This window comes from Pholis gunnellus (genome assembly GCF_910591455.1).
Source record: "Pholis gunnellus genome assembly, chromosome: 9".
Taxonomy (NCBI): Eukaryota; Metazoa; Chordata; class Actinopteri; order Perciformes; family Pholidae; genus Pholis; species Pholis gunnellus.
In genome coordinates this window covers 23,238,736-23,251,760 of record NC_136535.1, presented here as the reverse complement: position 1 = coordinate 23,251,760, position 13,025 = coordinate 23,238,736, and the positions used below count along the sequence as shown (strand labels likewise).

The 13,025-nt window shown below is 42.2% G+C and overlaps 1 protein-coding gene across 1 annotated transcript in view; it reads left to right on the top strand.

The window, feature by feature from the left end:
• Positions 1–2,675, top strand: part of dpf1 (double PHD fingers 1) — a gene marked incomplete at its 3' end in the record, with an annotated part of 36,245 nt that extends 33,570 nt beyond the window's left edge. Inside the window, exons 10-12 of the mRNA XM_079166678.1 lie at positions 773–885; positions 1,523–1,604; positions 2,605–2,675. Coding sequence (XP_079022804.1) covers positions 773–885; positions 1,523–1,604; positions 2,605–2,675 — 266 coding nt within the window. The remainder of the gene's footprint in view (positions 1–772; positions 886–1,522; positions 1,605–2,604) is intronic.
• Positions 2,676–13,025: the final 10,350 nt, after the last annotated feature.

Below are 13,025 nucleotides of genomic sequence, written 5' to 3'. Positions count from 1 at the left end.
GTTTGTGGGATGTGCTTGTACATTTGTATACATGCAGAGATTGCAGTGTATATGGTGAAGAATTTGTGAACTTATTACTTGATTGCATGTACTGTATACACATTTTTCTCGACCTGTTTTTTTTTTCATCTGAAAAATAAAAAGCAGAACTGAAAGGATTTACGTGATTTGTAGTGAATGGGCTGCAGCATGCTAAACATTGGTATGGTCCTCTTCTTTATAAACACGCACAAAGAAGACGAATGAAGCTCGGGAAACGAGGATGACATAACAATGTTCCTATTGTCGTGGTCATGTAACAAGCAAGTAGCAGGAAAATCTGTCATAACTGGGGTAAGGAGAGGGAGAGAATATATTTTAAATGGCACAGAAGTGGCCTGCAATGGAAAAGGACAAGTTGTTTTCATGTGTTTTCAAATGACAACACTTTTATGAAGTTCTTAAGATGAAATCAAAAGTAAGCTTATGGTAGAATTTTTTTCTGAGATGACTGAAAAAAGAAAAATGACCAAAATATAAAACAAAATGTTGTCCAAAAATTCTTTCAGCCATCTGACAGAATAGCTTTCACATCTGTAACACACCACTGTTTCCCCCCGTTGAATATAGATAAATCACATGTATGACAACATACTGACGGATAGATAGAATAGGTAGATGATGGATGTCCTCAAAATACAGAAAGCGATGGTGAAAAACGTTGTGTGGGCGTGTGCTTGTGTGTGTGTGTGTGTGTGCGTGTGTGTGTGTGTGCGTGTGTGTGTGCACTCAGGCCACCCGTCCTGTCTGCAGTTCACAGTGAACATGACGGCTGCGGTGAGGACTTATCGCTGGCAGTGCATCGAGTGCAAGTCCTGCAGTCTGTGTGGCACCTCTGAGAACGACGTAGGTTCTCACTTTGTACATACATGTTAACTCTGAACACGTGTGGCTGCACACACACACACACACACACACACACACATATATTACTGGAAAACCTTTTAACCTACTACTTGAATTTAGGTTTTATACAGTCTTTTATAGGTGGAGCAAGTTTACTTTATTCATCCTTGAAGGAATCCACTTTTTCTAACATTGATCCAGGAGCTAATTTAGATTCGTTATCTTGCTCACAGACGTGATTACATGAAGCTTTGACACCCAACAGGGAAGAAAAATGATTTACACACATTGAGCATTTTAAAAGATGCATACATGTCAACCTTTTACTTTTTATATTCCCGAAGAGGAAGCAGTTATTTGTATTCACACAAAACTGTAGTGCAGACCATAAAGTCACAGTGCAGGTTATTATTGTTCGTTACCTTGAGAGAGGAAAGAACTATTTCTGTGAAGTGAAGTCTACATAGTTAACAGTGTTTTTAAATAGATGATTGGATTCTCAACACACCTCAGCCCTTTCATTTATTAGTATACAAATTCATATCTTCAAGCACTGTACACATTAAATTCATGCTCCTGCTCCTTTCAAATCCCACATGATAACATCTGCTTGTGTGCATATTCTCCTCTGTTCCAGGACCAGCTGTTGTTCTGTGACGACTGTGACAGAGGCTACCACATGTACTGTCTGAGCCCTCCCATGTCTGAACCACCAGAGGGTACGTATGAAAAATAAGAGGAGCACGAGCATTGACACCAAGAGATACGGTTCATATCAAGGACTTCTAAAGCCTGTGTTTGGACGGACTGCACAGCACGAGGAAGCTCATCTGAGAGCGTTTCTGTTTGTGCAGGATTGTGTAACTGTCTGCAGTGTGGGTGGGGGAGACAATCACAAGGAGAAGCGTGAAACTTGCGGTCAAAACGGTCAGACTATCGCCGTGCTGACTTTTAAGTATTGGAAATATAATGAGAAGATAACCCGCAGGACTCATTATGAATCTGCATCTCTTTTCAAGACCGCAACGGTCCTGATAGCGAGGCCGTCGTCGCAGAAACGGAGCAGGTACATCTGCTCAAACTAAACTCATTTGCCTGCCGCACGACACAAGATGGCTGCTTTAGGGTGTTTGATGGCGTCGTTGTCATGGAAATGAGTAGTAGAAAAGATAATCTGTTTCCATGGCGAAAGTGTCACTTGGCTGAACATACAGCGGCAGTGGCACTCGTGTTCAACACTCACTAACAGTGTCATGCTCTGCCCACACATGCAACGCTTTCGATTTACAGGAAACCTTTTTTATATTCAGCCATCTTCAGTTCTTTAAAGCTTTACTCTCGAGAGGAGACCCGGCGGAGCTCTCGCACGGTTAACGTATGTTTGTGTACATAACGTCTTTAGGCGTAATACAGCGGGGTCCACAGACACTCGGAGCTACACTTTGTGATGTTTAATTAATGTCACAAATCCTGCGCTCAAATCCAAACCAAACTAGATGTCAAATCCCCTGCAGCCGCAATCCACAAGCACAGCATGTGGTGTTTTAACATGCAGCTTTAATTTACAGTATTACTTAACGCTCTGTCTAAAATGAGGGATTAATCCATAAGGCTTCACAATAGCAGTGATTGAACTTCCTGCCTGTGTGTGTGTGTGTGTGTGTGTGTGTGTGTGTGTGTGTGTGTGTGTGTGTGTGTGTGTGTGTGTGTGTTGTACAGGGAGCTGGAGCTGTCATCTGTGTCTGAGACACTTGAAGGAGAAGGCCTCAGCCTACATCACCCTCACTTAATCCGCGGAGCTGCGCCTCATCCTCTCGGCCCTTCATCCTCTCCCAAGCCACCTCTTCGTCACCCCTTCTCTGTGCCTCAGCTGACCCCCCCCCCCATCCCCCCATCCCCCCATCCCCACCACCCCTCCTCCTCCTCTTCTGATCTTTCCGTCGCCGCCACTTCCTCCACAAGCTGTCCCGGTGACCTCTGACACGACTGAGCACACAGCACCCACAGCGCTGCACCCATTCTTGAACGTCTCTCCAGCCGCAGACCGACCTCCGTCCTTTTTGTGGTCACGCACACGTGCCCTGATGCTTGACCTGAACGCCCCCCGCAAACTGCCCCCCCCTCCCTCCCCCTTCCACCCATTCCTGAACAGGAATTCATCAGCTGGCAATAAGTTTGCTAGCGAGACACACTCCAGCCTGCCAAGAGCACTTCAGAGGTATACTGCTCCACGAGAACCCTCTTAAGGGCCCTCGGAAGAGCCCTAATGATCTTCAGCTGCAACTCAGTCAAGTAGTGAGTGAGAATTAATAAGACAGATAGGTGTTAGGCTGAGGACAGGGCTTGGAAGACCCCGGATAACCACGGAGCAGTAGGCTTCAGTGTTAGCCAACTGTGAAATATACACCGAACCAAAATTTCATTTACTCCCTCTGTCCTTTTACCCTGTACAGAGCTGAGACGCTGAACTCTGCTCCACTATTTGTCTGCAGGGCTCGCTGCCCTGTGCAGTTTCAAAAAGGGGGAGTGAACTGTACAGAATTCAGACCGATTCTCTATCCACGCACTCTTCAAAAACATCCCTCCCCTCACTGAGATGCAACAATGAGCATCTGGCCAGGAACTCAGACCATCTTTGACCTCACCGTGTCCTTTCTCCTTGCATGGGGTTTCCACAAAAGTAATGATGCATTTTTTTTGGGATCGACGCCGAGAGGTTTTATCGTGTTCGGATGTGATCCTCGGGCGAGAGGAGAGAGATGGATTGTTCTCTAATCAGCCGATCAAACAGTGTATTTAAAAATGACAACTTAGGCTTAGCATCGCTCACAAATCCTTTACCTGACTTTTAATCGCCCTTCCCGTCTACGAAACAATGACTGTGAAGCCAATGCGAGACTGAAACACTGCTGGTGCTTGGTGTGTATTACCTGTGAGTTAAGAATGTAGGATTGACGTGTGGACAATGCAGAACTTTGCCTGGCCCAAGCTGAGGCCTAAAGAAACCCGTCTATTTGAGACGGGATGATTCCCTTTTTATTTAATTTGTTTTTTTTTCATTTGCATGTCGTTGTTTGAATTGTTTTTAAAGACTTTTAATTGAAATGGAAAAGAAAGCACACTTAATTCGCAATAATGTGTTTGTGATATGAACTATTTTGGCCAAACTGGGTGTGTTTTAAACTCTGTGTGTGCCTGTGTGTCTGTTTGTGTGAGTTTATCAGAGCACTACAGTAGCTGTAGCCAGCTCCATGCTAGATGGTATCTGTGAGAGGATTTGAGTGGCACGAAGGTGATGTGAATGTAAGAAAAGTCAAACATTAACCTGTTCGAAGTCATTGTTTTGCAAGTCACAAAGGCTCAAGTCACAAAGGCACTGAAGTCCTGAGTCAAGATCAGTGTTAAAGTGTTAAAGACATAGTTTGACCTTTTCGGGCAATTATTGCGAAACTCGAAGTGCAAAAAAGAAAGTTATGGTTTTTACGAGGGGCTTTGCGCCAGACTATTTCTTGGCAGTAACTCCAGGAAGTCACTGTGCCCACCAAGATATAGTGCCACACATAACCCCTCGTAAAAAAACCATAGCTTGTCACTTTTACCCTTTTGGTTTTTGCACAGATTAAACAAACGAGATATAGACCAGACACCTTTACAGATGCTGTCGGGTTAACTCTGGGTTCCAGTCTTAACGCTGAGCTACGCTAACCGCCTCTGGTAAAAAAATGAATCAGCATATTTCCCAAAATATCAAACAGAGTCAAGTTTAAATTGTGATCTTCTTGCCATTTGCAATTCCATTTAAAATCATTAATCTAATATTAACATATGCATTTACTAACCTCTAACATTACTATATAACATTTAGGACAACACACCGCCTATGTCGTGGGTAATTGATTTTATGTTAGCAAAGAGGCTGAGCTTTTTGTTACTGGCTTAAAGTGACATGGCCTTTTAGGATCTAACACTCTTCTCCTTGTGGTGGCTTTTAACAGACACTAAACCACTCCCTTAACTTAATCCACTTCTCCGCTGTACATTTAGATCAAAACAGTATCACCAAAAAATGCCTCTTTCCACTGCATGGCGTGGCTCGACTTTCATTTTCTACTCGGCTAACATGACACTCTGTGAATCTTTTCATCAGCAACCAAACACGGAAACGTCTGCACGTGCGACATAGTTTTGCGACATCCCTTTTTTTAAAAATGTTGAGTGAATTCAAAAAATTGTGGCCGCTATTGACGGTGGTTTAGCCATGAAAAAATGGCGTGTTTGTGCAGGTTGTCGCGATAGTGACGATTCTCTCTGACCAATCAATGTTCTGCAGTGTTTTAATTCCAACTTCTAGTATCGGCTCATCTCGCCCGAAACCTCAACCAAAGATGTACCAAAAAAAAAAAGTACCAGGTACATGGGTTCGAACCACAACTTTTGCTCATGGAAAACCCAAAAAGAGCAAGTTGAGTAGCGTCGTGCTGTACCATGCAGTGGAAATATGGCATTAATATACATGTGCACACTCGAGCGACATACAGAAGCTTTAGCTTTAATAACATCATAACTTTTAATCGTTGGGCTTGGCGAGGGAACCAAGTATAAGTGGTGTAAAAGTCAAAGTCATGTGGAAAGTTGCATTAACTGTTTCTCGTCACGTGAAACCGGTTTTGTTTCTGTTTTTTTACCTTTGTGTCCTGCAAAACATGAGTTCTGAAGAGAGAAACTTGGAGAAAAAAGAAATTCTGCTATCTGTCACTCTGCTCTGCACGTTAGCATCCAACAGGCTAGAATAAATTAGCATTTGAAGACCGAGCTGAAATGTTAAGGCTGAGTTTGTCATAATGGGATTAATCTAGTCAGCCTGCCAGCATGTATATTTGTGAGCTCGCACTTCTTTTAACCCAAAGGCCCATTATGTTATCCTCAACCAGTTCAACTGGACTTCTCAAGGCGACTTTAACGGGCACATTACAAGATAGCTGAAGTGCAAGTGCTGAGTTTGGAGGATGTGTTCAACATTTCTGAACGATTTGACCGTATAGAGAAGGCGTCCATCCAATGATGTGTGAGCTTTAAGCCTGGAGACAATAGCTGTAAATAGGGGGTCGAATCAAGGGCAACAAATTGCCATTTCATACAGTATTTCATATTCCTGTGAAGGCCTACATATGAAAGTATGGTCAAATTCAGTCGGTTTTGTTTTGATATATATTTTGTTATAATGCTGCATCATGTCTCTGAATGGAAACTCGCAAGATCAGATGGCTCGCGCGAATGTACCTGAACTGTAATTGTGTTTGCCATCTGATACAAAAAAGACATTAGGTGCAAATAACTGTGCTACCCCTCGATTCAATGTGACTCCACTGATGCATGAATGACAACCTGAAATGTTTCTGATTTCATATTTTGATATTGTCAGTATGGCTTTTTTTTCGAAATTATCATGAGAAATAACCTTTAACTTCGGTTCATTTCCCGTTCGTTTCTTTGTTTGGTTTTGTAATCTGGGTCTTTTCACATTTTGCACAGCGTGGCTGCATTTGGTTCCCAAGTGTGTTCATGCCTCTGTGTGTATGTGCGCGACTGTATGTGTGTGTGTGTGTGTGTGTGTGTGTGTGTGTATGTGTTACCACTTTACTGGAAGGTCAGAGAAAAGCAAACCGAACCAAAATAGTGAATTATTATTATTTTTATTATTATTCTGGAGACATTTTCTTCTCAGTGGGACCACTTGCATGTCAAAGCACTGCTAGAGGATCCGAGGGCTGAGTACAGATGACGACAACAACAGTGTACTTAAGTGTACACATTTCCCACAAGGCACTTGGATAAAGGAGAATGCTGTTTCATTCTACAGTGTGTTAAGTCAGTGTTACATTCGCTAACAACGCCAGTGCAGTATCCAATCAAAAAATCTTTATTTCCATTATCCAATCACATCTGCAGTTGAAGTGTGTTTGATGAAGAAATGGATGTTGATGATGATCCTTAATCGATAATAGAAATGTTTGTGTGTTGGATGGACGACGATGATGATGATGATGTCGATGGTGACTGAAAAGCCTTTATATTGGGAGCTTTCCTGGCACTTAATGGGAGAAGCTTGGTGGAGTCAAACTCATTTTGATTGTACTATCCGGGCAGGGTGGGGCAGCCATGTTGGGGTTTCGGAAGGGTAGGTGTGATTATTTGTACAAATGGAAAAACCAAGATGGTGGTGATGATGATGATGATGATGATGATGATGATGGGGGTTCGGGGGTCAAACAAAGCTGCACCAGGAACCTCCAGGCCTCAAATTGACGCCATTACCCCCCCCCCCCCCCCCCCCCCACACACACATTTCGGGCAGTTGGGGTGGCTCGGCCGGAGGGTTGAGACTCTGGGCCACTCCAGGCCTCTCTTGTAAATTGTCGTTCCGTGATCTTTTTTTTTTTCTTTATTTCCAAAAAATAAGAAACTAATTGTAAGTATGTATGTGTGTGAGTGCGGGTGCACTGTTTATTTTTAATCTACACATTTTTTCAACGTGATTGTCTGTTGTGACCAACACTGGATAAAGATGAGTTTTTAATTTGTATTTTTTACCTTCGAGAGGAAGACGAAATCTTCCTGGACATTTTTTAACCCCCGCTCCCTCCCCCCTTTTCCTCCCTCTGTCTCTCTCTCTCTGTCTCTCTCTCTCTCTCTCTCTCTCTCTCTCTCTCTCTCTCTCTCTCTCTCTCTCTTTCTCTGTCTGGTACCTGGGAATGCTTTGAAATGTGGACTGTGACCGCATTGCTGTCATCACTGCTGTCAGTCATTCTCTGTGAATTCATCCAACTTTATCAATTATCCCAGTTTTTTCTCTCTTCCCTTGACTCATTTTTTTCCATTAAAAAGATGAGATTGAAAAATGACCTCTACCTGTGTGTTGTCATTGTGTGTGGGTGTGCGTGTGCATTTATTTGCGCTAGTCCCTGTGGTATAAATCACTGAATATTTGTGTGTTTTTGGACAGCAGTCTGTCTGCTCGTCTGGGTGTCTGTATTGTTGCCAACTAGGGCAGCTTACTCGTCTTTTTTTCCAGGTAGAGAAGACGTTCTAGCCCACACATTTCTTCCCTTACATGCAGTTTCTCTTGTGGGCTTGGAGCACCAACCAGTTCTTCCTCTTTTCACAGTAAAGATAAAAATCTATCAAAGCCGTGTGTTCAAAGTCAGCAACTGTGAATAACTAATTATCATTTCCAATTTGAACACATTCACTAGAAACCTTCTTTTTTTTTTTTTTTTTTTGCAGCGCACTCTAAAAATATTCTAACCTTTTCATGAGTTTGAAAAAGGAACAAATTGACTAGAAATTGACAAAAGATTAAGGGGGACAGCTTTGTTTTGCTTCTGCTGGCCTGAAAAACTGTGAATGGGGAACAAAAGAACCCTGTTGTCCACAATTGTTTTGGAAACAACACTGCAGAAGAGAATACACTTTGCTATTCAGGGCAGGTACAGTTTTGCTATTTGTGATGTATTCCTGGAGATGAGACATTCATCATAGCTGCTGTGTTGGCCAGACCTGGCTGAGCAACAGCAGCAGGGTGAAGTCAAGCTGATCAACAATTCCATTTTTTTCCCCTTCCCTGCTTCCTTCAAGAAGCCATAAAAAAAAACTAGTGCACACTTGGTTCCTTGGGGGAATATAGGTATTTTTAACAATACACTCTGCAAAAAAACCAATTCCTCCATCCATCCTTTGGCAGAGCTCCAACCTTATCCCAAATCCTGCACTACACCCCCAACCCCCCGCCATCCTGTGCATACAGAAACCCACACACAAACGCCAGTGTGCCACACGCACGCACACACAGACACGCACGCACCCAAGTGTGCACTTTCACACACACACACACACACACACACACACACACACACACACTGTACAGTAGATGCACACGCACACACAGCCTAGAGCCCCCATCTTCTTATGAGCTTCATTACTCTGACCCCAGTCTCCCTTTCATATCTCTGAGGATGTTTATGCACCATGTGTGTGTGTGCACTATGTGTGTGTTTTCCACTCAATACCCAATAGAATATGTGTACGTGTATTTATTTAGGCCCAGAGTAAGCACAAGTGTGTTTATATGTGTGTTTTTGTGCCTGTGCAAGGATGTGCATACTGTACCTCAATGTGTGAATACTGTACTACGTGTGTGCATGTGTGTGTATGTGTGCATGTGTGTATGTGTGTGTGTGTGTGACTTCCCAGCCAATTACCACATCTCCCAGACAGACTGAGACTGCCTAGGCACTGCCAGCCAATCAGAGAGGGGCTGCGCACTGCCGGGCCGGAGGTGGTTGCTATGGTAACCAGGAGGCCTGTTTGCATGGTGGCTGATGGAAGAGTGATGGATTACAGTAATGGGATGGAGGGAGGGAGGGAGGGAGGAAGATAGGGAAGAAGGGAGGAAGAAATAAGGAGGGAGGTTTGGAGAGAGGTGAGGATGGGATGAAGAGAAAGAAAGAGGGAGAGATAGAAGGGGGGGGGTGAAGGGGCAGGAGAGGTGAGGAGGAGGGAGGGAGGGAGGGAAGGAGGGAGGGAGGCAGACTCATACATAAAGATATTGGAAATGTATGAATGCATCTGAAATGAAGTGACTTAAAAAGATGAAAAAAAAGAATGAGAGAAAATGATAAAGGGATAGTGGGGGAGGAGTGGAGGGGGGGGTATTGGGAAATAGGGTTGGGTTGGGGGATGGGGGGGGGGGGCTCTGTAGTGTGTGATTGAATTCCTCTCTGTCTGCGGTGAGATGTGTGTCTGTCCATCTGTCCTTGGAGCAGATGGATAGGTAAGTGTGTGGAGAGATGCAGCCTCACCTTTTTGCCTCCTCAGCAGCACTGCAGAACTACTTTCAGTGTCTGGAACTATAATATAATGGCCGAGATGATGCACTTCAATAAGTAGGATGGAATCTTACAACTGGGCATGTTTTTTTTTTGCCAAATGCCAAATATATTTTGTTGTGTTAGTAAAAATCTTCATGTGAAAATTCCCAAATTACAGGTGCTTTTTCCCTGATAAAAACAAAACAAAAAACACTTGATCCAATTGATTATAACTATACGTATTTTGTGAAGGTGAAAAAATACAGAAATTACTACAATATTATAAGTACTGTTTTCACAGGGAATGAGGACAAATTTCATTTTCTAAATTTACAGTAAATATCTTCCTTTTGTTTGCAAATAAATGTACCTGGCATTAAGTTATCGAGGACTAACTCAAATGGACGCGCTGTTTAGGATTTGGGAGGATAGTGCATGCGTTTAACATACTGTCAATAAAAAGCAGAGTTTTGGAGCACAATACATTTATTGTGTTTAACCAGGTTCTCCAGCTGAGGTAAAACACTTTCTGTGACGGGCTTCTATATACTGTATATCTGTTCAAAATAAAGTTTACAAATAATTTTTATAAAAAGTAGGAAAAAGTGGTGAAGCTCTAGGGCTCCAGGACCCCAAACACACCATCAGGGTTAATGTGAATAACACCACATCCAGTGAGAAATTAAAAAGCTGATTCCTTTACAAATTCACCCAACGACAATAATCTTCAGTATCCACACAGGATCAATACAACCAGAGAGCCCCGAGGCAATTAACAATCAAAGTGGTTAATTAACGGTCTAACCAGCTAATCAATCAAGTGACCAGGATCAATGTAAATCGAAGCGTATGGTTTCCTGGACTGATTTTTGCCCCCTGGTCTTGTGGTCTCTCCCACCGACAGTTTTCCCGTTGAACCGCGCTGGATTCGCTCCCGTTGACAGACAGAGACTGAGGGTGCTTTTGAGTCGAGGATTAGACTAAATCTGTGTCTGGGGATCCAAACTCCCTGTGATCTTTTCAAGCGACAAAGCGCTAGTCAAGTCAATTAAAGATGCAGTCCACTCAAATTAACTTCTGGGCCAAATAATAAAAAAAAAAGAAAAAACATAAAAGACATCCCCTAAAATCCATCATAGTGGCGGTTTAATACGTTCTCCTGTCATTCAGAGTGTCATCTTTAATGATTATCTGCCACCGTCGTCACTTTGAAGCTGTTTTATGGCTGTGAAGCCATCTATTGACACAAAACTGTAATTTACTTGTTTTGAGTGTTGATAACGCCGCCTATCACTGATTGGACCATCAGTTTGCAGAAGGAGCGTTTTGTTTTCCAGGTGGATGAACACTTGAATAATCTGCAAAGAAATAGACAGAAAAAAACGAATAAACAGACTTCAAGAGGTGAACTTGAAATCACAATTCAACACTGCAACCTAGAGGCAGACTTCAGCAACAACAGCTGCCTGTTACAAATAAAGAAAGTAACGCTTTACCTGCGCAACATCCGTCAATCAATCACAGAGGACACAGGGAGAGGAGGAATTCAATTATTCATAATTTAAATCCAAAATGAAAAGTGAAAGAAAATGAATGAAGAAATTTGCAAAAGTATAGTGGACATAAATAGATAAAAATGCAATAATTATTGTTTCCTGTGATTATGTGATTTCTTTGTCAATTATTGCTAATAAAGTCTTAAATCAAATTCCTTAAATCTGTCAATTTGTTTTATTATTATCTGAGTCCTTAGTTTGCTTCATTTTCTTCCCTCTCTGGATGTTTACTGTTTACATCTGCACCAGAGAGGCAAATAGTAAGATCGTTTATAACTACGTTCATTTTATTCCCCTTAACTGTAATAAAGCGATTACTCCAAGAAAACACAGTTACAACATTGTGTACTGCTGCTTACTGTCTTGCAGTCATGTACTGCGAGATGTACACTGATCGAGTGAAAAATAAACGTCAGCAGAGTAATGGGAAAATACAAGGCTGATTAAATAAAGCTCCACTCTCTTTATCTTATCCTTAGTGTCATCTGTGTTTTCTCTGGCATCAACCAGCCTCTGTGGCTTTGATCCAGTTCAATATTAGTCAACCTTCAGCGGGCCACTTTTTATCCAAAACAATTTCTACGGATTGACGATGACTTTATAAATCACATTAAGATTCATTGATGCCAGCAGGGAAACCCATCGTCAGATTTTCACTCATTTGAACAGTTTAGGGGGCAGAGGGCAGCCGCAGCACAGCATCCACCAACTAGTTTAGAGTTTGAGTGACAATTACACTTCTAATAGCAGGATCATGTTGTTGCAATGCAACAGCAGTGATCACTCTTCATATAATGACATTGCTGTTGTGTTTTATGTTCATATATATACTTTTATATATATATGTATATGTGTACATTGTAGTTAAATGTTTATGCTTACCTTCGTTGTCCTTGTTTTTTGTTTATTTGTCTATTCATGTGTATGTACGTTGAGAGCGACGGAAAAACAAATTCCTCGTATGTATACATGAAGAATAAAGCTGATTCTGATTCTGATATTGGGACGTTGTTCTAAGATGCAGTGTAGCATGATGAGGTTCAACATGTCTGTTGTTCTTTATGCTCCTTAGGTTTTGCTGGAGTTTTGACTTTTTTAAATGATAAAGTCCCCAAACGAATTTCTAAACTAAATAGTGAGGCTGAACCAATGAAGTCTCTCACTAAATAAACAAAAGAAAAGAGGATCAAAAACATTCTTGAAAAACACACTAAAAGGAGAGTTACTGAATTTGTTGTGCACTGTGAGAGAAACCAGAGAATTTATGACACCGCCATGAAGTAATACAAATCAGAGAGAGGGGGATGTTGCTGAAGAGTTTCTGAGCACAGCCTTCAAGAAGGGGGGAGGAATTGGTCAAGGAAGTGGCCGACTGAAGTCCGAAGGGTTCAGCCAATCATTGAGCTGATCGATGGGCTAAGAAGTGTGTAATATGAGACATTTCAGAGACTTTGGAGGGACAAAGGAACTGTGAATCCCCGGAGATAATCAGACCTCCTCCGGACCATGGGGCAGATACACCAGTCCGTCGTGTGGTGCGGATTGGGCCTCTATTTCATGAAATATATATATTTGTTTTGTAATTCATAGTGTGATTCAGTTAGTAACTGCATTTAGCTTCTGTTAATTATTAAATACTTTTGATTTTGACCTGGACCAGCTGATTCCGGCCCTGCTTGCTGATGGAAGAAAGAGAGCAAAGGGGGGGGATAGTTGT